The following is a 25215-nucleotide window of genomic DNA, read 5'->3' as shown; positions in this document are numbered from 1 at the left end:
TTTATAGTCTTTATACATTGTTTCTCTCACCCCCCCACCCCCTCTTCCCAAGAAACATTTTTGCTTATATCTGTTTGTGTTCAGCATGAAATATGCAATAATGGTTGTGTACAGAGAGCATATTACTATGTAGCTTCAGTACTGTTAGGTCCTGGCTGACACAAGTGTGTAGGTTAAGAACACTTCAGTTGGTCTAATTTGCAACCTGATCAGAAACACTGACCTGCTTAGTCTTTAACAATGAATGTGTCTAATGATAACTTGTAGACACCCTTAGTGAAGGCAATGATGTGTACACAAGAAGTCATCTTCAGCTACATAGCATTAGCAGGTCTCCAGCAGACCTATCCATAATATTGCATTGTCCTCATTTTTCTGCAGCGTGTTGTTTTGTCACTTCTAATGATAACTATCCATCAATCCACAGTGATTGAAATGAAGATAAATTGAATTGATATAAATGTGAGTTAAATGACTCATTGATATAATTAGACTGTCAGGATTTCTTAAGTGTATCTTAACACATTTGCTAATGTTAATTATAAGGTCTTTTGTTTGGGAGACTTCAACTAATTTTGTTCTCCACAATAAGCAAATACAGTCATTTGTTAAACCGGGATTGGCTTTCTAGAAATAGATTTGTAGAGAAGGAAAGGAAAATTTACTGAATTTTCTTTCAGTTGTCAAAAGCCTGAAATAGATACTAACTTAAAAGAATCTTAACTGTTAAGAGTTTATGTTTATAATTCATCTAATGGCATAGCTTCTAACATGAAACCCAAATGTAATGATGGTAAAACAGGATAGGTTATTGAAAATGGAAGTGCTTTGAATAATGAAACAATACCAACTGCAGTTAAAACAGTTTTGACATCAAATGTGCTAGAAGATGGGGGGTTAAAAGCAGGGGAAAGGAGCTGTCCTTCGTTATAAGGAGACAAAAACCCAGTTCAAATATTTTGTGAAATGTAGGCAGACTGCACAGCCGCATCACTTTGTTTTGCTGAAAAAGCCTGTTTTTATCTTATGTCAGAAATGATCACAGGAATCCGTTTAATTGGGAAATTCATTTAAAATAGTTTCTAATTGGCATCACAGAGTGAAAGTTCAGTACAAAGGTGAGATCTGAGCTTTCTAATTAGATTGAATGCAGTGTGATTTAAAGAATAGTCTTGATAATTACAGTCTATAATGCAAAATTATATTCTCAGGAAAAGTGCTCGTTTTTACAATAGAAAGCCTCATAATTCTAGCTGACGCCTTCATTTTACTTTTATTAAATAGGAAGTGTATGTTTTTTTTATTTTTAAAACCTCACACAGTTTGACCAAAAACTGGGATGATCATCAGTTTCAGATTTTTTTGAATCTGTTTACAAATTGAGTGGAAACCCTCTTTCCAGACAGTCTGAATTTTCTTACTTCAGTATAATTTTCACTTGCATAGAATTATATTGTGGACTCACGTTTTAATCTCCCCCTCCCCCCCCCCCCTTGTTACCTCCCCACCAAGATGCTTCATGCAGCTGAAATTGAAGGCTGAAGTAGAAGGGGCCACTTAACCAGTGAAGGGTTTTTCTTTGTAAATAATAGATCAAGAGCACCGGAGCTGTATCTAATGGAGCCGTATGCGGCCTCCGTTTCAAGGACAGCGCGTGGTTTAAGAAACCATAACCACAGTTCATCCCATCAGTAACCTGTGGTCAGTTTTTTTGCTGCTGTCAGTCAGTCACAGGTTTAATTCATTGGACATGTTTTTTGTAAACCCAAATATCATCAACACATCAATAGCTGAAATGGTTTCAGGGATACCCAATGCTAATTGACAGGAAAAAAATATTTAAAACAAATATGTTTTAAAAAATTCTCTTCAAGAAGAAAAGATTACTGGGAGAGCAACAAACTTGCCTTAAAAAAAAAAAAAAAGTAAAGTAAAGTAAACCTACTATTGAGGAAGCTGTCCAGATTTCTTCAGCTTAATATTTCAGTCTAATAAGCAAAAGCAAGAGTATTGGTTTGTTCATTTAATGTAAACTCGAACTAGCAGTTCTGCCAGGCAATGGAATTTTTAGGAGAAAGCTTTTAGCGTAAAGATTGTTACAGGTGATTAGCAATAACATATTTTGCATGCCAAGGATCTTTTTCTTGAATAAAAGTTGTATAGTTTTGGCATCAGAGGGTGGAACATAGTAAAATCAAAGTAAGAAATAATGAAACGTTTCTATTTCTATTATGTTTCCGTTTAGAAATATGCATTAAAAAACTCCAGACTGTTTGCAAAATCTGGTTTTCCGGCCACAATCCGGCAAGTTATTTGAAAGCAAACAAGCGCTGATCACTGCAATCTTTTCTCAGGCAAAACTCCTATTGTGTAGTTGAAGGGGTTTTGACTGAGTAAGAATGGCAGGATTGGGCCCCTAGTAGTGAAAGGCTAGACTCTTAAAAATTTCTAACATAAGCTGGAAGAGAGAACAAATTGATCAATTCTATTTTCCTTTCCGTGATGAGAGCAATATGTAGAGTTAAAGGAGCTGCTTTTGAGACGGCACTGATATTTTCTTCTAGAATATATTTCTTCTTTCCTGTTCCACTCACTTCTGTACTTTATTTAAAAAAGAGTCAGACCCTGTAAAGTTAGAAGAAGCAGGGTTTTTTTATTATTATTTTCCAGGCTGTGTTTACAATGAAATATCCATATATCTACTGTCAGATTTCACCATAATTATCTAGTGAATGCTTGTTGTTTACTTGGGAAGTTCATTGTATTTTATGCATTGCATGATTAAATAAAGCTAAACTTAACTTGTTCATATGTCTTGATTTTTGAGTTAATCCCCATTTCTTATAATTTTGAGGAGCCATATAACGTTACATGTTTATGATGATATTTTTGGTTTACAACCAAGTTCTGCTAATTTCAAGTCACGATCATCTGCACTGAATTATAGGACACAAAATTTAATCATGAATCTGCTTGATTATAATTGTTCGTGGTGTGGATTGTTGGAAATGGTATGATGCTCAAATGTACTTTTGAAAAAGCAGGTATCATAGTGGCAACAAGTCTTCGTGTATTTTGCTGTTGTTCTTGAGCAACGTGAAATAATTTTACAACTTTTCAAAGGTCAGCCATGCTCATTTTATTCCCAAGCATCTCTTAATGTTGCTTGTCTTAGTACAGTATTTTTGTTGCATAATCATTTTTTCTGGAAAACCAAAACAATGTCATGTATGACAGAAATTCAAGCATCTTACTGAAGTTTTCAGGAGTGCTTGACTCTAAGGGCTGTCTCACCCTGACCTCTTCCCTACCACCCCCAGGTTGCTTCCATGTACCCGAAGTTACAGAAACCCATATAATTGAACTTTTCCCCTCCTCCTCCATCCCAACCCCCCTCCACGAATTACTTCTCAGCAAGGTTCGGTTTCGAAAGATAAAATAATAGAATATGATTAGCCAATTTATTTTAAAAAATCTGTAATTTGTCACCTTACCAGTTCTCAGCATTCTATTTTGTACTTTCTTAGTACCGGGAAAAAAGCGGGTTGACAGCTAATAGATATCCCTGCCATCAATTGTTTAGACATTTTTGTCTTTTGTGACATTGAGGAAAAGACAAGGAAGGGAATGGAAGCAACTAAAAAATGTCACAAGATCAAAAAATCAATGGGCTGAAGGAATGTGATCTGTTTATCAGGGTGTAGCTGCTCTTTCTGTTTGCATTAAGTCCGAGTGAGTGTCTTTGGTAGCCAAGCAAGTTGCTTTATTCACTCCCTAGGAGATGTAATACAAGCATGAAACGATGTCTCACAAAGCGGACACATCAGCAGGAAAAAAAAAAAAGAGGAGGGGGGTCTTTAAAGACTATAAAAACCAGGTTTATGACGTTACATTTTTGGAGTTATATTAAATCTGCTTATCTTCCTTATAAACATATTGCTAAGCACTGCAAATGGACCATGTTACTGATTTTTGGCGTCATATTTCTGTGTTAAGAGGAGGATATTTTCAAGTATTTATTTTTGAAAATGTCAATAAAACGAAAGGGGGGTAATAGTCCAGTTAACGGAAGTTCAAGCAACTGAATGAATACATGTGCTTTTAGGCTTGACAGTTAAGTGAAACGTCTTTGTGTGGACTTTCCCTTCACTTTAATGGGCGGGGAGTTGGGTTTGTTTTATCTGATATGTAAAAAGAGTTGGAAAAATGCAAATGAGGGACTTCTTTCCTAAAGTATTGTAGTGCCTGCTACTATCTTAATGACACTAGTTAGTACACAGCTGTCTAGTCCACAAGTTCTTCATAGCTGTGAAGGGATGGGGTGTGTGTGTGTGTGTGTGTGTGTTAAGTGCTATGCCAGCCTATGAGAATTGATGGAATAGACAAGGCAATGCTGCAATCTGTTGGACAAATTTTCTCAATCCTTGTAGTTGTTATGTGATAGGAAGTATGGCAGGGGCTGCATATTTTATAAACTTTCTATTAAAGTTGCGGCATGTTATCATAAAACTGAATTGCGATACTTTGTATTACACTCTGGGATTGAGAGATAGACATAGGATTAAAAAAACAATTTCTAGGCATTTCTAGATGATAAATTTAATTTTCTTTGCTATTTGGAGGTCTTCTTTGAAAATGCAATTGTAATGAACGCATTCAGAACTGGAGAATAGATTTACCCTTGGCTTCAAATAGTTGACGTTATCAGGCTCTGTCATTCGTTCCTTCCTATTTTCGGTCTGCTAATTGATGTTTTTGATGTCAGCAAGAAAATTGAAGAAAATGTCATGTGTGAACCAGCGCGGAAGTTAATAAGATTGACTTCGTTGACAGAATTTACAATGAGCGCAGAGACCGCATAATGGGACCGCTGCGAATTCGTGTGCTCTCTTTGGAGTCAAAATTGACACCTCACGCTAGGCCAGCGGTCGATAGGAAAGATGGAACATTTGGGAAGGTTCCTAATCTCGCTCTCTTTTTTTTTTTTCTTCTTTTTTTTTCCTTTTTCTTTTTTTTACCTTTTGGTCTGTGGAGCTTATTTAGTTGCACAAGCAGCTGTTTATCCAGAGGGCTACTACTTTGGACCAAGCCAAAGTCTTAGTTCAGTCTCTTAGCGCCCCCCACAACAACAATGCTCATTTTTTATGCTGTTTTGAGTTTGAAAGCAAAAGAGTCTTGAAAAGGTTAGATTAAGATGAGTCTTAAGGAAAGATGTACTAATATCAGACAGGGTCATTGCATATGCCTGGGCTATGCGCAATAAAGCTGAAACGTAAATCCCCTCCATATAAAGGAAGGAAGCTGTGGGGCACCTACAAGAGCTTTAAACATAACAGAAGACTACAGCTAGACATTACTCTTATACTAGGTTTTAAAATACTATTGAATGCGTGTGTGTGTAGCGTGTATTTCCATCTACATGCACAAAACTTGAAGGTTTCACCAAGGTTTCTTTTTAACAAAACAAAATCCAAACTTTTTTTAAGTGGCAAAAGCCTTCGCTGTAATAGTTTAATTTTCCAGTAATGTGGCATAGTTTATTGGATTTGTGTGTATAATTATGGAATGGATTAGCTGAGTTTGGTTCAGTGCATCTGATTATTTTCTCGCCTTTAGGGAAATGCGCTAAAACCCTAATATGTCCACTACCCCCAAGCGGTCTCTTTTTGAAGGCGCCGCACAAAATGTGGTCTCTACTAGCGTTCGGCCTCCAAGGATCTTCAGTGAGAGACATTATTCTTGGAATATCCAATTAATTCCACGGGCAGTGATCAGTTAGCGCTTCTTCTTCCTTTCTCGCCATTTGAAATGCTAACACAATGAATATTTTCTCATTGGTCTGCATCCCTCGGCTAAGCTGTTGCCGCGGGCTGAGAATTTCATCGACTGATGAGACCAGAGGCTGCGCCGATAAAAGGTTACAGTACGTGATTTGCATGCCAAGTTGGGTTTGGTTTCATGAACTTAAAAGTTCTTTAACTTTTATTTGACTTTTTTTCTTTTGTACATAGATGAGGGATGTTTTTTAAAAAAATAAAATAAAAAAATCAAATTAGCAGACACTGCACATTTCTGTTTTATTTTGGACCCTTTTATACAGGTATTAAACATGTAAAATATTTTGTACAAATGAACCAAAACAAAATTGAGTCTCTCTGGTCCAGACAACAAAAGCTTCTGTTAAAAAAATGGTTGAAGATTTTAAGGGGCTACCATACAGATCTACCCAAGTCCGAGATTTACATTTTACTGTTATACTGTGGCATAACGTTGCAGTTTATTTTTAGCTAAGCAGGAATTACTTCAGCAATTGTATTACATTATGTGAGACATAACAAATGAAAGTAATATATTTGGCTTTTGTGTGTTATAAGAGGGAAATATCCATGCCTTTTGAGTGATGATAATCAGAACCATGGGTTAAAATGAGACTAACACATTCCTGTAACAGTGATTAAGACAGACTGTTTGGCGCTGTTTTTAATGGTAAGTTTGTGGAAGTTCTTAAGTATTAATTATGTTCCATCAAGCACAAGAAAATATTACAAAAGCAAAACAGGGAAACTTGTTATCTTTTCCTTCAACACAGTAATCTGTACAATTGTCTCTGCAATTCAAAGTATACTATGGACCATGTCAGCTGAAGATTGGAATCCAGAATATAATGTTGCCATGGACTCAGAATTAACTAACTAATCTGAAATATAGATGTAATCTACATTGAAACCAAGCCCATAATATATTTGTCAATTAAAGTCTATTATGACTGCTGAGAGCAAAGAAAGGTGGCATAGAAATAAATCCATTTACGGGGTCTTCTATTTATTTTGTTTTTTATTTGAAGAAAGCTTCACAGGTACGTTGTAAGTCGTTGACCAACTTTGTTGGTTTAAAGATGTAATAGGCGTGTTTTCTGATCTAAGTAGTATTTGGGGGCTAAAGATGGAATTTTTCCCGTCTCTCCCCGAAAAAGAAAGACAGCGTCAGCCTTCGTACTCTTGTAATCTTAGAGGCAGGAGGCTACAGTTTGAGACTTGACATATTCCTTCTGCATAAAAATCATGAAACCCTTACCAAAATTGTTAGCAGAAGGGACTGGCAGAGCTAGGTATGGAGGTTTTTTTTCCCCCCTTCCTTTTCCTAGCTGTCTATGAGGAGTAAAGCAGGTGGCTCCCTGTGGCTGACTTTTCATGACAACATGCCATTAGAAATTGCGGTCCTGTTGATCAATCCACTCGACATGACAGCTTTGCCGCAAGGCCTGGCTCTTTGAGCACCAGCGCTGTGGCTTTTCCCTCCTTTTTTCCTGCACTAATTGGTGAAAGTTTTTACTGTGCTTGTGGCATAGGAAATTCTTTTGAACATTGTCACAATCAAGTGTTGACTTCTTTAGAATTGCAAGTAGGTTAAGTGAGTATCAACATAAAAAAACAAGCTATTACTATCTAAATTTTATTAAAATAGAATTTGGAGTTATCAAAAAGAATATTTTGATATGAATGATTCAATTAAAAATAATCTTTCTTTTCAACTTCTTTTTGTCAAAGTATTCTACCATATTTCTGTTTCAAAAGAATAGTGAAAGGAAGAGACGTATTCTGGAGTTCTTGTTTCCTTTTTTGCATAGTAAGAAACACTGAACTACAGCAATAATGCCATATCTCTGAACTTAAATCAACATGAATGTATGTAACAGCTTTTCAGTGGTTGCAAATTTATTTTCACATACAATACAAAGGTTTTTTTTTTCAGTTCATTTAAGGTATTGCAAACCATTGTCTTCTGCCAAACAAAAAAAAAATCTTTGAGTAGGAACTTTTCTAACCCTTTAATTATGCACTATTCAAAAAAAAAAAAAAAAAAAAGGAAGTAAAATATCCAGGAATATTGTACCCATACACTTGCACAAACCATGAATGAGTTAACTTTAGTGACTTGTGTTTTTTAAAATCAGAAGTGAAATATACAAACTTGCAGCAGGCGTTAGGATAAAACTCTCCCAATTGAAAATGGAATCATTGTAAGTGTTTTCAAAAAAAATGTTATCAAAAATAATATGATGTACTTTAGCGATTACATTGTGTTCAAGAATTATATGTGAATATTCAGAAAATCTATATGTAAGAAAAAGGGACTCTCTTCTTAGTAAGGAAACAATATTAGCCCGTAAACTTACCTAAAATTTGGATTTTAGTTACATAATATTGTAATTATAATTTGTAGTTAAGTTTTGCATACAGAAGAGTTGATGTATATTTGTCACTGACCATTAAACCTGCTTCTTTTTCCCATTCATAAATTTAGCAAAAGCTTTCATAATTGATAATAGATGCAGATCCAGAAATATAGGTGTTTTAAATCTACATTAACAATAAACATGATGTTTTGTGAATACATGTAGAATGAATATGATAAATATGGGACTTACAGAGTACTAGTTTGAGGTGCAGTGCATCACAGAATATAAACAAGAAATAGGATATCAGTGATAGAACAAATGGTAAAATGAAGAAAAGAGAAATATAAAGCATGGAGATAGCTTTTCTTTAAAAATGCATATCTAGCAATAGTGGATTTTGGATAGACTTCCCTCGCAGCACTTTTAAACTAGCGTTGAGCTTAATTGATAATAAATAATTATAGGTTTAGGAGCAAAATGAGACATGAAAAGCTCAGAGGAAAATGCAGTTAGAGTTTTAAAAGCTGAATATGCACACAGTATCTTTTGCAACTGTAATTGCTACTGTTATTATTATTGTTTTGTAGATCAGACACCCAGATGGAAAGAAGCATACATTCCTATAATTAATTTTGCCATTGTAAAAATCATTTGCTAAAATTTACATTATTAACATTATCAAGTCGCTGGTTGGTAATACATCAGACATGATGAGTGAGAAGGGCAGCTTAGGGAGAATTGGGCTTTAAACCCTGAGCAGATCGGAGTTAGGATCAAAGGCGCTTGTTTTATGTGGCTGTGTGAGACTTTGAAGTCTTGACTGCACCTACAGCACTCATTTCATCAGGTTCACTGGTGTCTTAATAGCAGATCAATAAGTTTCAAAGTCGGAGAGTTAATTTGATACTAGTGCTGATGCGGTCGTGCTGGGGAAGCAGAGACAGAGAGAGCGAGCGAGCTGCCTATTAACAGCTGTTACGGAGAGGTACACAGTGGTGTTGATGGGTATCCATAAAAACAAAACCGTAAATATTGACCTTAAATTTGAAAGCTCAGTGTATTAAGAAGCCACGGTGTTTGCTTTGTCGAGGAGGATTGTAGACAAGAGGCTTTGTGCTATAACCGTTCTCTGGCCAAGTGATGCAAAGTTGTACAAAAGTTCACCTTAGAAGGTAGAATAAATACATGCAACCCTCCCTTCTAAAAGCATAACATCCCTTGGTGATATTTCCCCCATCATCTCCTCTCCCACCCCATACCCCTGAAGTCCTAAAATACGGGTAGTAGTTGCTCGTTTCTTTATCCTTTGCTATCTTGCTTTCTCATAGCTCACAAGAAAATGCTGTATTTTTAGATGAAGTGGGACCTGTGACATTTTATTAAATATACCCAGTAGGGGTATATAAATCTATATCTTAACTGTTATTCTCTAAGACAACCTCTCGCGTCCTGTGATGATCAAACTCATAGAGTCTTTTTCAGTAGCCTCCATGCGCACTTTCTTTTATTCCCAAAGCAAAATTTAGTAGTATGTGTGCAAATAAAGGGAGGGTGGGAGGTAATTTGGCCTTGTTGTAAACCTCTTCTGTTCCTGGATTTACCTCACCGCCTCTTCTATTCTGGTACATTAAAAAGCCAGTGATTATTTATTCAATTTGTTAGGGTATTGGACCACTCCGTAGAGTGAATTTTTTTTTTGAAAGCTGTAAACAAAACAATAGAATGGTGTCAAATAGCTATTTAAAGAACAACAAAATTACACCAGGGCAGTGCAGGGGTTTTTAGTGTTTTTTCTCATGATGGCGTAATGGGGCTGTGGGTGGGGGGAAGGCACAGTTGATGTAAACCATGCAAATTGCGTTCACAGACACACACACACACACAAAATCCCCTTTTTATTTTTATAAGAACTTTGCCATCTGTATGTACGGGAGAGGTCCCTGGCACCAGAGGTCAAATTCACACCCTTTTCAAACAAAACTCTAATTTAGAATGTTCATCTAAGGGTTGATAATGGTATTAGGGGGTCAGTGGGAGTTGTAGATTAGCGCAGTATCCAGAGCAGCTTTACCTAGACCCCCGCGATTCACTGGACAGATTAACAGTCACATCTGTCATTTTATCCCCCTTAGTTCTCCTCTTTTACCACATTTAAAATAAGAAAGATTTTTTTTAAAAAAAGCATGAGTGGGGAAAAAAATATCATCCTGGGAACAATTTATACGCAACAAGCCACTGAAGGTATGTCTGAAAAAGGTCTATGAAATTATATGACAAGGTGTATCAGTTTTAAGTTATTGATTTGAAATGAACAAGGTGAATTCAGATAAATGGGTTAAATCAGGTAAGCGGCAAGTTTTTAACTTTAATTGCACTTAAAATTAGTTTTAACCTGTTTCAGTAACAAAATACTGTACTGTAATTTCTTCAAACTGCACTTATTAGTTCTCTTCCCCACCCCGTTTGACTCAACAATGGCTTTAAATGTTGTGTTAAGCATAAGAGAAAACTTTTCATGTTCAAAAGTTCAGACCTGGTTGAATTCTAAATTAGCAAATTTGAGCTCTTCAGAGCACAAGGAGACACCTCTCTGTTCGCTGGTTAGTTGGCGGCTCCTGGGTTCTTCAAGAGAGTGTTGTTTCCAGTGTGTTTATTACAGAAAGATGTCACTGTTAAAAGGGAATTTAAGAGTTTCTGTAAACGTAATGGTTCATCCAGGATAAAGTGAGTGAGACAGTACTTGGAAACTGGGGAATACGGGTGGAAGGAGTTGTAGCTGATGAAGGTGTTTCTTGTCAAATTTGTGTAGGAATTATTTACTGTGCTATCTTTTCTCAGCTGCTATGGTAAAAGTGAAGACATGGAAAATTATCCCAGATGGGATGAATCTCTGCTTCTCTGTTCTTTTTTAAAAAAAGAAAGATTTCAGAAAAAGTCTTCTTTTCCTTAGAACAGTCTGAATAAAAATCTGGACAGCTGTTGAAAGAGATATGCCGTCTGCATTTTTTTAAAATTTCTAACAGCCACCATAACTAAATAGCTTGAATAGTACATCTTTTTTTTCTTCATACATAATGATCTCTACTTCATTAAAAGCGTATTAATCTGGTTCCCGGTCTCTTGGGAGACACCTTAAGATGATATTGTGGGGTTTTTTTTCCCCCCGAATTGTTTAAAAAAAAATTCTAGCAGATTTGGTCCCTGTCAGTCAGAAATAATTGTGTTCTTAATCTTGTCCCTGATGGATGACTCGGAGTTCAGCAACGGGCCAGCTCCAATGACAAATACAATATTAATATTCATTAACTGCTTTGACAATGCTAATTTTGATGCAGTAGTAAAGGGCCTTCCAAAGTTAGCGGCCAAAGCATCAGAGCTGTGCAAGGTGGCAAGATAATTTGTGCTGGTTTGCTGAGCTGAAGGCTTTTAAAGTCTATAGCAAAAAGCTAGGTACCACAAACAAAAAAGAGAAAGGGAAAAAAGTTCTGAAGCATTGGAAGGCAGGGCTGCGGAAATAATACGATCACAGTCCGCTAAAAAATTTGACACCTCTGATGCAGTTTCTTTGAGTGAAATTTCTACAAAGTTGCAACAAAAAGCATAGCATGGTAAGTCAGCACATTCGTGATTTTGTTTAATCTTTTTGATCTTTTCAATTATCGCTATTTGAAGATCAATAGTCATTTTTTCCTACTAAGCTTAGAAGACGCGCAGCGGTGGTTTAATATGTGTTAGGACCATTTGCTTTAAAGGAAGACATCCGCAAGTTTCTGTGGTTTTTACTTAAGCCATGGGAAAAAATTTATACACTAAATGGTTCTGAAATTTTTAATATTTGCTTTTTTATTTTAGGGTTTCAGGGTTTATTTTTTTTCTTTAAAAATGGTTTCAGCAAGATAATTCAGTTATGGATATTGTCAGAAATTTTGGGGAAATTTTAGTTGGCAAAAAATATATACAGCAGAACGGTCTTCTAACTTTACCCAAATTTAAATAGATTTTTTTCCCCCATTGAGTGGAATCAAATAGCCATTAAAGCTTAATTTCACCGGAGAACTGCAAAGCCCTGCTTTCACCAAGTTAGGTGAACTTCTTTGGAGGATCGAGATTGCCTTTATATTTGCCAAGTCGGCAAACAAAATATCAGCTTTTGTTCTTTTGACGGAGTACGGGGTTGGGGGGAAAAAAGAGCTTCCCCCCTTTTCCCCCTCCTTTTTTGGTGGATTGTTATTGAATCGGGGGGTGATGCAAGTTATTGTGTCCTTCCCTACCAAGCGAGATAATTCTATGAATGGGACTGAACTTGAGCATCTTTTCTGAAGAGCTGGCGTTGTAGAGCTGGCTCCTGTGTGTGTTTATCTGTTCAGTGCAGCTCAGTTGTGAATGGTTTAGGTAGGGTGCTGCCCTCCAGTGGATCAACCAACTGCAGTATTATTGCACATCATGTAGGTACGTTAATATACCAAACGGCAGCATGCTTGAAACCAGGCAGCGTGAAGCACCCTGATTAAAACTGTTGTAAATGGTAAGCTATACCTTTTACTTCTTTCACATGAGTGCTAGGAGGACAATGACTTTGATTTGTTAATGTGGATCTATATTTTTAATTTCTGTTGCATGTTTTATTTCTTTAACCTCCAGAATGTTCTCTGCCAGTTTGAAATAACTTAAGATTGATGTACTTGTAGCTAATGATATTACATTTGGAGTTTTAGGAGATAAAAATGCCTTTGTGTTTTTCCAACTTTCTCCTGTGTAGGTTGAAACTTGCTGTATTATTTTAACTTAGAAATGCACGATGTTTGTGGCATTTATGTTTTGTTTTTCTCCCCCTCAAGGTTAAACTAGCAGAGCAATTTCCCCCTGCCAAAACATTGTGTGAGCAAGCAAGAGGTTTTTGGTTTGTTTTGTACTTTTTAGAAAAATGCCATGGCATGCGTTTTCCCCTAAAATGATTTCTTCCCATAAAATCAAACTTCATTTTAGCATCTGTGTTCTGGATCTAGGAATGTGTGATGTGACCCACAGCTCTGTTTGGTCTTTCCTTCCCCTGTGTGATTGCAATTTCATGCTAAGGAGAGAGTTTCATACTTTCATAGAGGAGGGTCTGGCTTCTGCCTCATTCTTCTACTTTTTCTAACATTTGATCATTTCATTAATTTAGTTATATTTCCTTTTCACTTAGGGCGTCACTCCCTAACATTTTGGAAAACGTAGTTGCAGGACATCACAACCAGAGCACTGAGCCAGTTGAGTCATTAGTAAGTTCAGGCAGGAGCTATTTTGAAGAAACTTCCTAGATTCATGAGCTGTTTAAGGGGAGGGGGTGGAAACAAGAGGTCTGGGATGTGTTGGCTCATCATGTTGTTTCCATTTTCCTCCTGTCTTTTGGAAGAACCAGAAAGCAAATTTCTGGTTTAAAGCCCATCCCATGTGCTGCATTTTATAAGTTATTGTTACTAAATGATTGGGAACTGTCCATCACCAGCAAGAGAACTTTCAGTTTACTTAAGAAATTGCATGTGTGACAAAGGCAGCCGCTGGAGTGTGGTGGCCGCTGTGAATAGAGGGAGGGAAGGCAATTAGTTGCCGTGTTGTTGGGGCTTTTACTTGTCAAACTGGAGTCTCGTTGCTTTTGTTATTACCATGTAAAGGGAAATCGCGGGGTTTTGTTTTGGTATTAAGGCCCTTAAAGATTGCTGGCTGACACTTTGCACGGGAAGGCCAGATAAGTCTAGAAGAGGAGGAATGGGTGGTAGTAAGAAAAGAAAATTGTTAGAATTCTCTCTCTGTTGATTATATTCCCTTAAATCTTTCCAAATTCTCTGTGTTGGATTTTTTAGTGGTGTTTTTTTTTAAATCCATATTCATTAAGCCACCGCTTAAAAATATACATCACAAAAATAAACCTGGAGCTATTCAAGGTGTCGCTGCATGAAACAGTGTCTTAATTTAAAAAAATGAAAAGTAAACTTTGTGTGAGTCATCCTACTATATATAGGGAAATAAATGTTTTCAATTCTTCTTTTTTCATCTCCACTCCAAAGGTGTAAATCCCTCATGATGATGGTAGCGTTCAATATGTGCAGTGTCTTTCTGCATTAACAAACTCATTCACTAAGGATGGTGGGTGATGGTTTTGTAATTGCTGGTGGTTATATCTCCTTTATGGCATTTGCTTGCAGAGTGGTTAAACTTCAATACAACTTAAAAAAAAAATGAAATGGTCAGAAATTACTGTTGGTGAACTAGCCACTGTGGATTGCACTTGCTACTCAGCTCAAATTTAGAATACAGTCCTTGCAGCTATCCATCTTAGGTGACTATGTATCGGGCAATAATAGTCTACGTGGCGAATTTAAGATGTAAGGAGACTGTCACCGTTGTTCATTTCATTGATGATATATGGGAATCCTTTTGGTCCTTGTTCAGTAGTTTCACTGAAGCTGTAGTTTCACAGCTTGTGAAAATACAATAGCTGTGGTGAACTTCTTTAGACACTGAAATTCCAGCGATACGGAAGGCTCTTCTTGCATTTGTCTTCTATAGTGGGGGTCAGTTTAAAAAAAAATCTCTAACGCTGGAAGGAAGGAGCCGGGGGTGAAGGGGGGGGGGGGGAGGGGAACCAGAGCTAATGGCAAGGACCTATAAAGTGTCACTTCTGTGTTACAGTGACAAGAAACTATACTTTTTTATTTCATAGCTCTCTCCCTAAGAAGTTTGTTTTGAGGGAGATGACAATCTTGCAGATAAAGTGACTGCTTGCTACACTTAGCTGATCATGCTCCCTCACAACTGGCCGTTGTTTCCTCGCTTCACTTAGTGGTACCTGTACAACCTGAGCTGTAGTAGTATTGTCATTGATTTCCAAGGTAACTGCTTTTTTAGCTGTCCTTAGCAGGCATACCTGAGCAGGAAAATGAGTCTTCCCCTCCACAACCCCCCTCCCTGACAGGATGGTGAAGTGGTATATTAGAAAATAGAGGAGGTTTTTCTAAATTTTGTTATTCACAGCTGACAATTTAGAAATAAGACACTTTTTGCAGCCAACATGACAGTGGATTTTGAGCATTCAGAAAGCACCAGGCCAAAAAACTGGAGACATCTTGATCTTTTAAGACAGCTTTTCCAGTACTTTAAGTGAAAGGGTGTGGGGGAGGGAAAGAAAAAGAGAGAGAGAAAAGCTGCAAGGAAAATAATACAAAGCCAGCACAATTGGCATCTAGACATTGAAGAAAAAAGTTTTTGAGGTTAAGAGAAGGAAAGACAAAGCTGTTATGTACCCACGGGATGCAATTTTAGTGGGAATGGAAGATTTGAGTGGTAAAGGAGGAGCGCTTGCCTCTGGGTTCTCTCTATTCCAGCAGTTCGGCTGCTGGCATCTCAATTTGAATTGTTGGGTGAGTAGCACTTTTTCGCGTGTGCGCGCTTTTCAGTCTTGACCACTGAACTTCTTATGTGACTCTTTTTTTTTTTATTCTGGTCCGTGCAAGGGGAAAAAAAAGATAAAGCAGGCATCTCAAGCTGTGACCTTTTTTAGATACTTTTTTTACAGTGAGCATTTTTTAAAGGGGTGGTGGTGGCATGATTTTTCAGTGACGCTTCTTAATGCTGTAATAGTTGCAAAACAATGTGAAGCAAGACTCTGTCCACATACAAAGCTGTGCAATAATCCAAAGATGGTTTGAGGGTTGTTTCCCCCCCCCCCCCCATTTTTGTTTTGAGTTTTGGAAAGGGAGAAAATTCCTTTTCTCTTTTTTGGGGTGTGTGTGTATGTTATAGTTATTGAACAATGTTTAACAACAAGGGGAAAGTATGAGTGTATTATGTGTATATTATACACGCAGTAACATATTCACACGGGTAATATAACCCTATATCTTTCATTTAAATCTTTTTGTGTATTTTTAGTTCAAAGCTTTCAAGAATTCAGTTCTGTTATTTCTTTTACTGAGAACCCTGAACGTGAAAATTCTTTGTTTTTAAGGGAAAAGGTTATTTGAAGCCTGGCAGGTGTATAACAATTAGGATTTTTGGAAATGACATGATTCAACACTTGAAGTATAAGAACGAGCCTAAGTTTCTTTGGAAATCATTACAAATATTTGTCTAGTGGTTTTTAATCCCTTGTTTTTGTTGTACTTTGTAAAAAGCATTTAAATTTTATAGGAAAGGATTCTTCAAAAACATAGCCAAGGCATGTAAGATGCACATTTTAGGGAGTCCGTATAGAAATGATTCTTTGCTCAGTGACGAAAGAAAAAACTTTTTTTTTAATTGAACTATAATCAATACAGAGTAGAATGTGCCTTGCTGCAGTGTTTCTATATTCATAACCAAAAGAACTCCATCGGTTGTTTTCTCATATTAGTATATATTATAAAAAGTACACCAGCCAATTTAACCAGTTGTACATTCTCCTTAATTATACATATGAGAGAGAGAAATTATACAGCTAATGTTTTTAGAAAGCAGCCCAGTTTGACAGGAAGTTTTCTTTTCCTGTCTGCTGTATTGTCATTATCTTTAGGAAGAGGGAGTTATTTTATGCCCTTAGAATAGAGGCGCTGATGACTTTCCCTTGATAGTGGATTTACTGCCTTTTCTTCTACAAAGTCTTGATGTGGTGAAGTGTTGTAAAGGTGTATATTCTCTTCCAGTGGTGAAAATGATAGTTATTCATATCTTTCTTCTTTCACAACACAATTTCTGTGAGACGAGTGAAAAAGCCTTTTGACTTGTATTTTTAGGGAAAGCTCTCATTGAGGTTTGGGCGAAAGGCCTGACAGTTCTGTGTAAATTAATTTCTTTCCCGCTACGATATTTTAGAGTGTGTTCAAATTCTAACATACGTGGCCCAACACACATTTATGTAAAGGTTTAGGGTCTTAAAAATAATTGATTGGAGCTTAATTTCAGGCCATTTTTATGGCTCCATTGTTTTCTTGCATTGCATACAATTTTTAGCACATGAGCAATGATCACAGTTAAAAATGGAAGTGTTTTGAAGATGAAGTTTTGTCACTTTGGTACAGTCAGATATTATCATTAAATAATGCTGTCCACAGTGCAGTACATCACAATCTGAGAATTCTGTATTTTGAAAAATGTAATAGAAATATGGTGTCACAGTTTATTTAATCCATGTTTATCAGCATTAATGCTTTAATCATTTTGGTATTACTGAAATAGTCAAAAATGCATAAGGATACATACACAAGTCCTTCCTTTTATTTTAAGAAAGTTACTGGGCTTTTTAAATAAAACCTATATTCTGGCTGTCGCTTTAGATCACATAACTGATCTCTGTACAAAATCAATGTAGTTATTTCTCCTGCAGCATATGCTTAGTGCTGAAATATGTGTGATTTATATGTAAGAGGGGAAACTCTGTATGATGTGGCATTTACAGGGACACAGTACTATGCAGTGGGTAAAAGCTTAATCACTGCACTGTTGGAACTGTTATGTAAAAAGTTATTCGTGCTAAGTAAATTGAGATAAGGTAGTTGCATGATCACCCATTTTTTCAGTCACGTCTACCTCCTCCCCATCTTTTCTGAATTCTAATCCAGAGTTTTGTTTTCTCTCCCCTTCTCATCCTTAAATTAGGATCTGTGTTTTTCTTCTCTTATGCCTGTTTCAATTTCATTAGTCTCTGTGATTCACATGTCCTCCTGTTCTGGCCCTTATGCTGTTCCTTTTCTTTGCTCACTGTTAAAGTGGATCCTGTCTGTTCGGGAATCAACGATGGCGTTTGAAGCGGGTGAAGGATATTTGCCAAGTTGGGAAAGGAACAATGTACCCTCTTTCTTTCATGCTAAGAGAGGGAAAAATGGTCTGTGGTTTAAAGGTCCTTTCAGGTGTCTCAAACTTCAGGAAACCAAGCATCTACCCAGTGGCGCTCATATTGGAAATCTTCTTGTTCACCTAACTGATTATAATTTTGTGATGCGGTAAAATAATGGTAAGAGAAAGAAGTCTGGATTTGTGTAGGCCACAACTCACGTACATGGGGGATGGCTGATTCGTTGAAGTGTTGGAAAGATTTGGTAGAAGAAATGCAACCGAGAGCGTTCTCTTTTATTGATAAAAAATTGGGAATGAGCGAGGCAAAAATTGACTTTCATAAACTTAACGGGAAGCAGGTTTTGAAAGAACTCTAAAGGTTCTACTCTGTCTGAACGGGCACTTTTCTCTTCAGACCCAGCATTACTGTAACTCCACATGGCCCAAGAACTCTAGCACTGTTTACCTAGTATCATTGATACCAAGTATCATTTTTTCACTCTCTTTTTTTTTTTAACTGCTGCAAAATTAGCATCCTGGCCAGCTTTAATTGATAACCAGCTCTACAGTTCTTCTTCTTCTTATAATAATAATAATTATTATTATTAATAAATAATAACAATTAATAATAAATAATAAGGCTTTACTAATATTTTTAATTGTTCTGCATAATACGTAACAAGCAGTAGGTAGGCATGCAAGATCTGGTTCCCTTTCTTTTAAACTAGCTAGTTTGTAATTGTCACCAGTTCAGTTTCCTTTTTGTGAATTTAAGTGGAAATTTCCTGCGCATCTTAAAGATTCTCCCCCCCCCCGCCCCCCTTCCCTTCAGTGCATCTTCCTATAGGAAGAATGCAGAAAATGTTGAGTGCGGAGCGGTGCGCGAACGTGTGATGCTTCAAAACTCAGAGAGGACTTCAAAAGGAAAAAAGGATTCACTTTCTTAAGTGAATTGCAGAGCATTACAAGCCAGGAAACTGTCTTTGTGTTTGTTTGAGAAATTCAGGGTAGGACAGATTTTGGAAAGCTGGCTGGTTTGTTCTATAACAGGTAGGTCCTTGTTAGAACAATTCTGCAGCCACGAAGAAGCCATTGAAATAAAGAGAGCGAGGAAGCGGTTAGAAGTGCAAGAGTGTTTGTGGTTTGGGGCGGGGGGGGGAGGGGGGTTGTCAAGCGCTGTCTGTGGGGGATATTGTCCCTACACATGGTTGTCTGTGCTTCTGTCATCATTTGTGTGAAGGAAGAAAATGAGACTTTTTTAGTGGGGAGAGTTCTGGTTATCAATAGAGGCCTTGTCCTCTGTTACAATAGGCAGTTAGCTTAGGGCAGGACCTTAGGCAGAAATGAGCTACGTAAAACTGCGAAAGGGCTCAGGCCACTGTATTTGCTATAATGGGGCAAGGGGAAGTAGATTTCAGGAGCAAATGTTTTCACACCTGACTAAGCATTCTTTAAAAAAAAAAAAAAAAAAACCACACACATTCCAAGTCCAGTTAGTACCTTAAGCAGAATTGACTTAAATCTTTATTCCTAAAGGAAATTCTCCATCTGTGTTTTTTTAATCTTAGTTTAGTGTTTTGTTTTGTTTTTTGTTTGAAATCAGTCTGAATTATTGATGTTAAGGCACTTTGGGTTTGGTGTTACCTTGTGAAAGTTAACAGTGCCCAGCAAGAGCTGTTACTTGATCATTTTGAATAAGATGGTGAAGAAGGCAGTAGCAGTTGTCTACAGGTGGTCTGACTTGCTGGGCACACTGAAATCCTGGGAGAATATTTCTGTTTGTTAAGACTTTTCTGTTGACCTAGTTTCCTGATAAAAAGATTCACCAATGTGTAAGACCAATCAGAGATCAACCTTTAAAAAAGACAGTTCTTTACTCTTTAACTGGCTCTCTGCAGCTGTTAACTTCTGTTAATATTTTACTGGTTGCAATCAGCATAACTATAACAACAGCACCTGTAAAACACACGGAGACAAGGTATACACTTATTTTTCTTGTAAACTGGTCCCGAATAAGTACCCTTAGCTGGCGGAGAGAGAGAGCAGTCCCTGGGAGGGCCTCGTAATTCAAGACCACTGTAGATCTTCTACATCCACCCTGGAGGAGGGGAGAAGACTGACAAACCCTCTTCTGTGCTGCTTTTGTTTTATTGTACTAGGCTCATAAAGGCACTTTCAGACCCCATCTTTCTTCTGCAGAAAGGAAAAGCAATAGGGGAGTATTGAAGAGGAGGACATGGCAAAAAAAGACAGGCGGAGCTATAGCTCCATTTGTTTTCACTATCTGTTGATTAATAGGTTTAGAGGTGAATGGCAAGCTTTCATTCCTCTTAGGTTACCCATAGTGGAGGAAGGGTGGGGGGTCTTGGATACAAGTGCCTAATCAATCTTTCACTTGCCACGTTCCAAATTATGAACAGTTTGGGAGGTGGGTAGCAGTGTCTAGGATGGTGGCAGAACATCTCCTGCAGGTTAGCAGAACTTGATGCTTTAAGAACACTTGAAAGGTTAGGGGTCAGCCAAGGGGGTCTTTCCCCACACTGTAGTCACAGGAACTGTGTGTATAGAACGGGAAGGTTTTAAGCTTTGCTTCTTGCAAAAAGCCCCTTTTGCCCTTCACCGTTAGCTATTCAGTGTATAATTATGGGTATTGACTAAGAAAACAAGGGAGATTCAAGGTTAGGGTGCCTGGCTTGCTAGTTAGGCCAAGAAAGGCTTCTGCATCAACAATGTAATAGCTACATTCCAAGTTCCTTAGTGTCTTAAGGAATTTTCTGTGTTTTTGTATTTTTTGTGTATCCGTTTTTTCAGATGCCATATTAAGCTGGCACAATAGATTTTCTATTTCCTGTGCTATACTTTACCCTGTGTTCTTGGTAACATTACTTTGAATATATACAGAGGTTTTTTTCACCTGAGTCACACTGTGCCTTGATATACAGGAATTGCAGTAACAGAAACTTCCTATTAAAAGTTTTTATTTTTGCATCTCCAGTGAAATGAACAAAGTGTGATTATTACATTATCACTCAGGCAGGCAAGGATTAGAGGGTTGGGTGCTTTTAGTGATTGAGGAGCTATTAATCATTATACAGCTTATATTCCCTTCTTCAGTAGATTGAAAATATTAATTGGAGGGATGCGTTACCTTCATAGCAGACGGTTCTACACACATATAGCTCTTTCATTTTAATGTCATTACCATGCAGCAAAAACTAATGCACAGTGATTTCACACGCAATTGCCAGCAAGTCTCAACCAAATTATTTGGATTCTTTTGGGGGGCACCTGTCAGCATTTAATGCACACTCATTTTAACATCCCAACACCCTGCATGTCTCCCCACTCTGTATCAGTCCACAATTCAGCTTTGCTTTTTAATACTGAAGGTTCAGTTATGGTTTGAGTCATCTTTGGTTATGCATTTCCAAAGCAGTATCAAATTTCTGTGTCGAGATTTGATTCCACATGGGTCCAATTTTTCATCTTTCCTGTATCAGACATAGCCAATAAAGAAAAATAAACTTTTTGTTGTAATTTGTATTTTTTGTCCTCTTCCCCCCTTCAATCCAAAGCACTAAATACCTTGCTTTAGGAGCTTTAGGAGGAGGGGCTTCCTATCAGGTTCCTTGGTATGCTGTAGATGTGTATTTTGGGGGATTCTCTTTCTGCTGTTGCATACATTGTTGCTAATCTATATGTAGTGGTACGGCTCCACTTTTCACATGTCATACCATGAATGGGATGTTTAAAGTTGCTGTTTCCAGAAAAGAAATTCCATTTTCTCAGAATGGCTTTTATCTTATATCTTAAACTATCCTGGGCAAAGTACTAGAAAATATACTACAGAGAGCCATGATGCATTGACAAGGGGGATGGGCTAAAATGATCTAATAGGTCTTTACTATCTGTAACTTTTATGATACACCTTGTTATAGCCATTGCGGAGTGTTAGGGACGGCACTTGTGACTCAGGCAAAGCTCCCATTGACTTCAGCGTGAGAAGCAAGTTCAGCATTAAGCCTGCCCTTGCCCACAACGTAATCCTGTCTTGTGCTGTTTTTCAAGGACGCTTATTTAATATAGTTCAGTAATGCTGCTTTAAAGACTAGCTTGTTTATTTGGTTTATGAATAATTGGCAGTTCTTCTAAACCATTCATCTCTTCCTCTTGTAAATTATTGGCTCTCTTCACACTGAGGCAAGACCCCCCCCCCTTCTTTTTTGATCTGCTAAATACAGAATATTAAATATAATACAAATGCAGAGAAATCTAGGTTGGCTGTAGTGTGGTGATACAGTTCCGATCCGACTTGATTGGTTTTTGGGTTTTTTTTTTGCCGTGTTTAAAATGCAACTGTAATTTCCCCAACCTCCCCAAATCCGCTCCTCCCCGCCTCCTCCAGCATGATCACAGGGCTGGGAAGAGCCGAAGGCCCAGATCCTATAAACCCATACTCGCATGAGTCGTCCCTTTGACTTCAGAGGGACCCAATTGCATGAATGAAATCTATTCACCTGAGGAAAGGTTTGCAGGGTCAGGCTCAGACTTCCGTTTCTTTGTTGGCAAGGTGTTAAGTAAAATGATGATTTGTCTCTTCATGCTTGACTCACGCCATTTTGCAGTGGTGTTGCAGGGGCTCTTGGAACATCAGACCAGTGGGTGGTGGTTTCACACAGTTTACGTGCACTGTCAGAGCCAGGCCACCACAGGGGCTGATAAGTATGCAAAGCCAGCGTTATTCTAAATGTTGTTGTTTTTGTCAGTTTGTCTGACCCTCCAAAGTTGTTCCCTCGGTATTTTTTTTTTAATTTTCCGGTAATCAGCTTGGGTTGTTTAATGGTTTCTATCAAAAAATTAACCTTCTGTAAAAGCCATACCTTATTTTGTTAGCATACTGGGGTTGGCTGAATGCTTTTCCAACCTGATGTCTAGCAGTGCCCTCCCAGTTGCTTCTCTGTGCCTCTCTTACCAGTCACACCATGTGTTACCCAACAATAAAGATTCACAAATCTCTTGGCCAGTGATTCCGTCTTGTCAGGAATTATAATTCTTGGTGATCCGTAGTTTTTAGACAGTTGCTTTGCACAGAATGTCACATGGTGCTGCATGGAGAAGCTTGGTAGTTTGGACAATGTGTGTCTCTTTGAACAATACCTAATATGACTTATTTGAAACCCTTACCAAAGTTTTCAGTATTGCCAAACTTTCCTAGGATAGTTCACTCTTAAGAACACAGAACTTTGTTAGGATAGTTCAATTGACTTTTTTCTCATAAGGGGCCAAATCCAGCCCTCGGACACCCTGGCGTAAATCCAGAGTAACTGTTGTGGTCAAGTGTTGAAGTCTGTATGACACGACCGATGATCCTGTGAGCACAATACACTGTAATTGGCAGCATTGGATTTCACATACTAGCCATGATCTATGTCACACAGCTACTATTTGGCCTGTGCCACTGTGTGAAGAGATTAAAAAATAAAATAAAAACAAAGCAAAAGTTATGGAAAATAGCTCACAAACTATTATTTGAATCTGCCCCCAATAGAAGATAGGTCAGACATTAACCTGCATTTGAGATGTGTGGTATCTTTCAAAATTCAGTATGCTTTTTTCCCTTCCTGCTGTAGAAATGATCACCCTTTAACAAAAGTTGGAAATAAAAATTAAATGTGCTTTTAAGAGAGGCCCAAAATATTCAGACTGAGCTCAAGTGATATTTTGTTTAATACAGCACTGGGAAAAAAATATCTGCTTGACAGCTTGTCCTGGCAAGTTTCAGCCCTCTGAATGCTCGTGCCCTTTAGGAATGGGGCGTAGAATGAAAACGCTGACAGACCCTGAACTGTAGTGGCGCTCGCGGGCGCTGCTGAAGTATCCCTTCTTTCTTTTAATGTGATTCCTTTTACTTGATGTTAATGCAAGTTGTTCCTTACTTAAAGTAATAAAAGGAAATGAAGACACATTCTAAAATGAAACTTGACTCTAATCCATTCATCATCTAATACTAGCCTCTTTATCTTTGCTGGTACCTAATCTGGTTAAATGTCCCTGTTGTAGGATTTTAGTGAAAATCCTCTGTGGGGAATAGGGTTTTTTGCAATTGGATTACTTGCAGTAAATGGTCCAGCAGTTCACTTGTTTCAGCTTAATTTTTTTCTTTGTGATCTTGTAAGGGTAAGTTACAGTTCAACCTGCTCTTTCTTTCGGTCTGTATTTCTTTCGAAAGAAAGAAAGAAAGAGAATAATTTTGCCAGTTATGAAAACATAACAAAAAAACCCTCTGATATCTGCGTGACTTTTTGGGGTGGGGTTTTTGTTTTGTTTTGGCCCAATGAGTTTTCATTTCAGTGTCTGTATCTACATTCTTGCCATTATTTGAAAATCTGCATGTTTGGGTAGCACAATTCGTCAGTATCCACTTATTAGTATCCAGCATCTTATTAGTGCTATCTGTTGAATTGATAATGAATCAGGTCTCTTATAATATGCATAAAATATGCAGGTGATCATCTGGCAGTTTAGTGCTGCCAGATGAAGGGAATACTTCAAAATTACGAGGACTTTTTATGCAGGCTCTTTGTAAAAGAATTGTAAAATGTAGACTGGTAGCTGGGAGAGAAGGGAAAGACCTTCAGGTCACTAAGCATTTGGGACTCTTGCTAATTAAACTGGGGGACTCCATCAGCATCTCACTGAAGAGCTTGCATGCATCACAGAGGTGAAGCGTGAGAAGTCGTAAGAAAAAAAAATCTACTGCCCCATTAGGGAGCACGAAGGGTCAAAGAGAATAAAGAAAGATTCTTACCCACTTACTTGTGAACAGGAATGGGGGGAGGGGGAAGGAAATTGCTGCAGAAACACGAGGGAAAACATAAGAATCATGTTACAACCTTGTGGCAACGTACGTTTCTTTAGATAATCCCCAAGGCGTTAGGGGGGATGAGTGTGCAGCATTGCTAACGAAGGGTGTCCCCCCACATCCCCTTTTTCTTTTGACAGTCTAACAAAGTGCCGGTTGTGCAGCACCCGCACCACGTACACCCTCTCACGCCGCTTATCACGTACAGCAATGAGCATTTCACGCCAGGAAACCCTCCTCCCCATTTACCAGCCGACGTAGATCCAAAAACAGGTAGGTGGGGAGTCTCGTTGGGAGGGGGTTGGAGGAAGTCGTCTATGTTGTTTGTTTTGAGGGGTGGATTTCCCATGCTGCAGTGGCAAACGGTTGTGAAATACCCTGAGAG

The 25215-nt window shown here is 37.9% G+C and overlaps 1 protein-coding gene across 39 annotated transcripts in view; it reads left to right on the top strand.

Annotated features, from left to right (window-relative positions):
- Positions 1-25215, top strand: part of TCF7L2 (transcription factor 7 like 2) — a 204118-nt gene that overhangs the window by 148482 nt on the left and 30421 nt on the right. For 37 of the 39 annotated variants that reach the window (XM_074959316.1, XM_074959315.1, XM_074959307.1 and 34 more), the window contains one exon: positions 24971-25103. In XM_074959316.1, the coding sequence (XP_074815417.1) occupies positions 24971-25103 (133 nt within the window). Of the gene's footprint in view, positions 1-15125; positions 15580-24970; positions 25104-25215 lie in introns of those variants that run through there. The other 2 variants (XM_074959319.1, XM_074959320.1) reach the window with 2 other exon arrangements.

The sequence above is a fragment of the Natator depressus genome, chromosome 7 (assembly GCF_965152275.1).
Source record: "Natator depressus isolate rNatDep1 chromosome 7, rNatDep2.hap1, whole genome shotgun sequence".
Lineage (NCBI taxonomy): Eukaryota > Metazoa > Chordata > Testudines > Cheloniidae > Natator > Natator depressus.
Note: the sequence above shows the minus strand (reverse complement) of the source record. Positions and strands in the feature narration are given on the sequence as shown.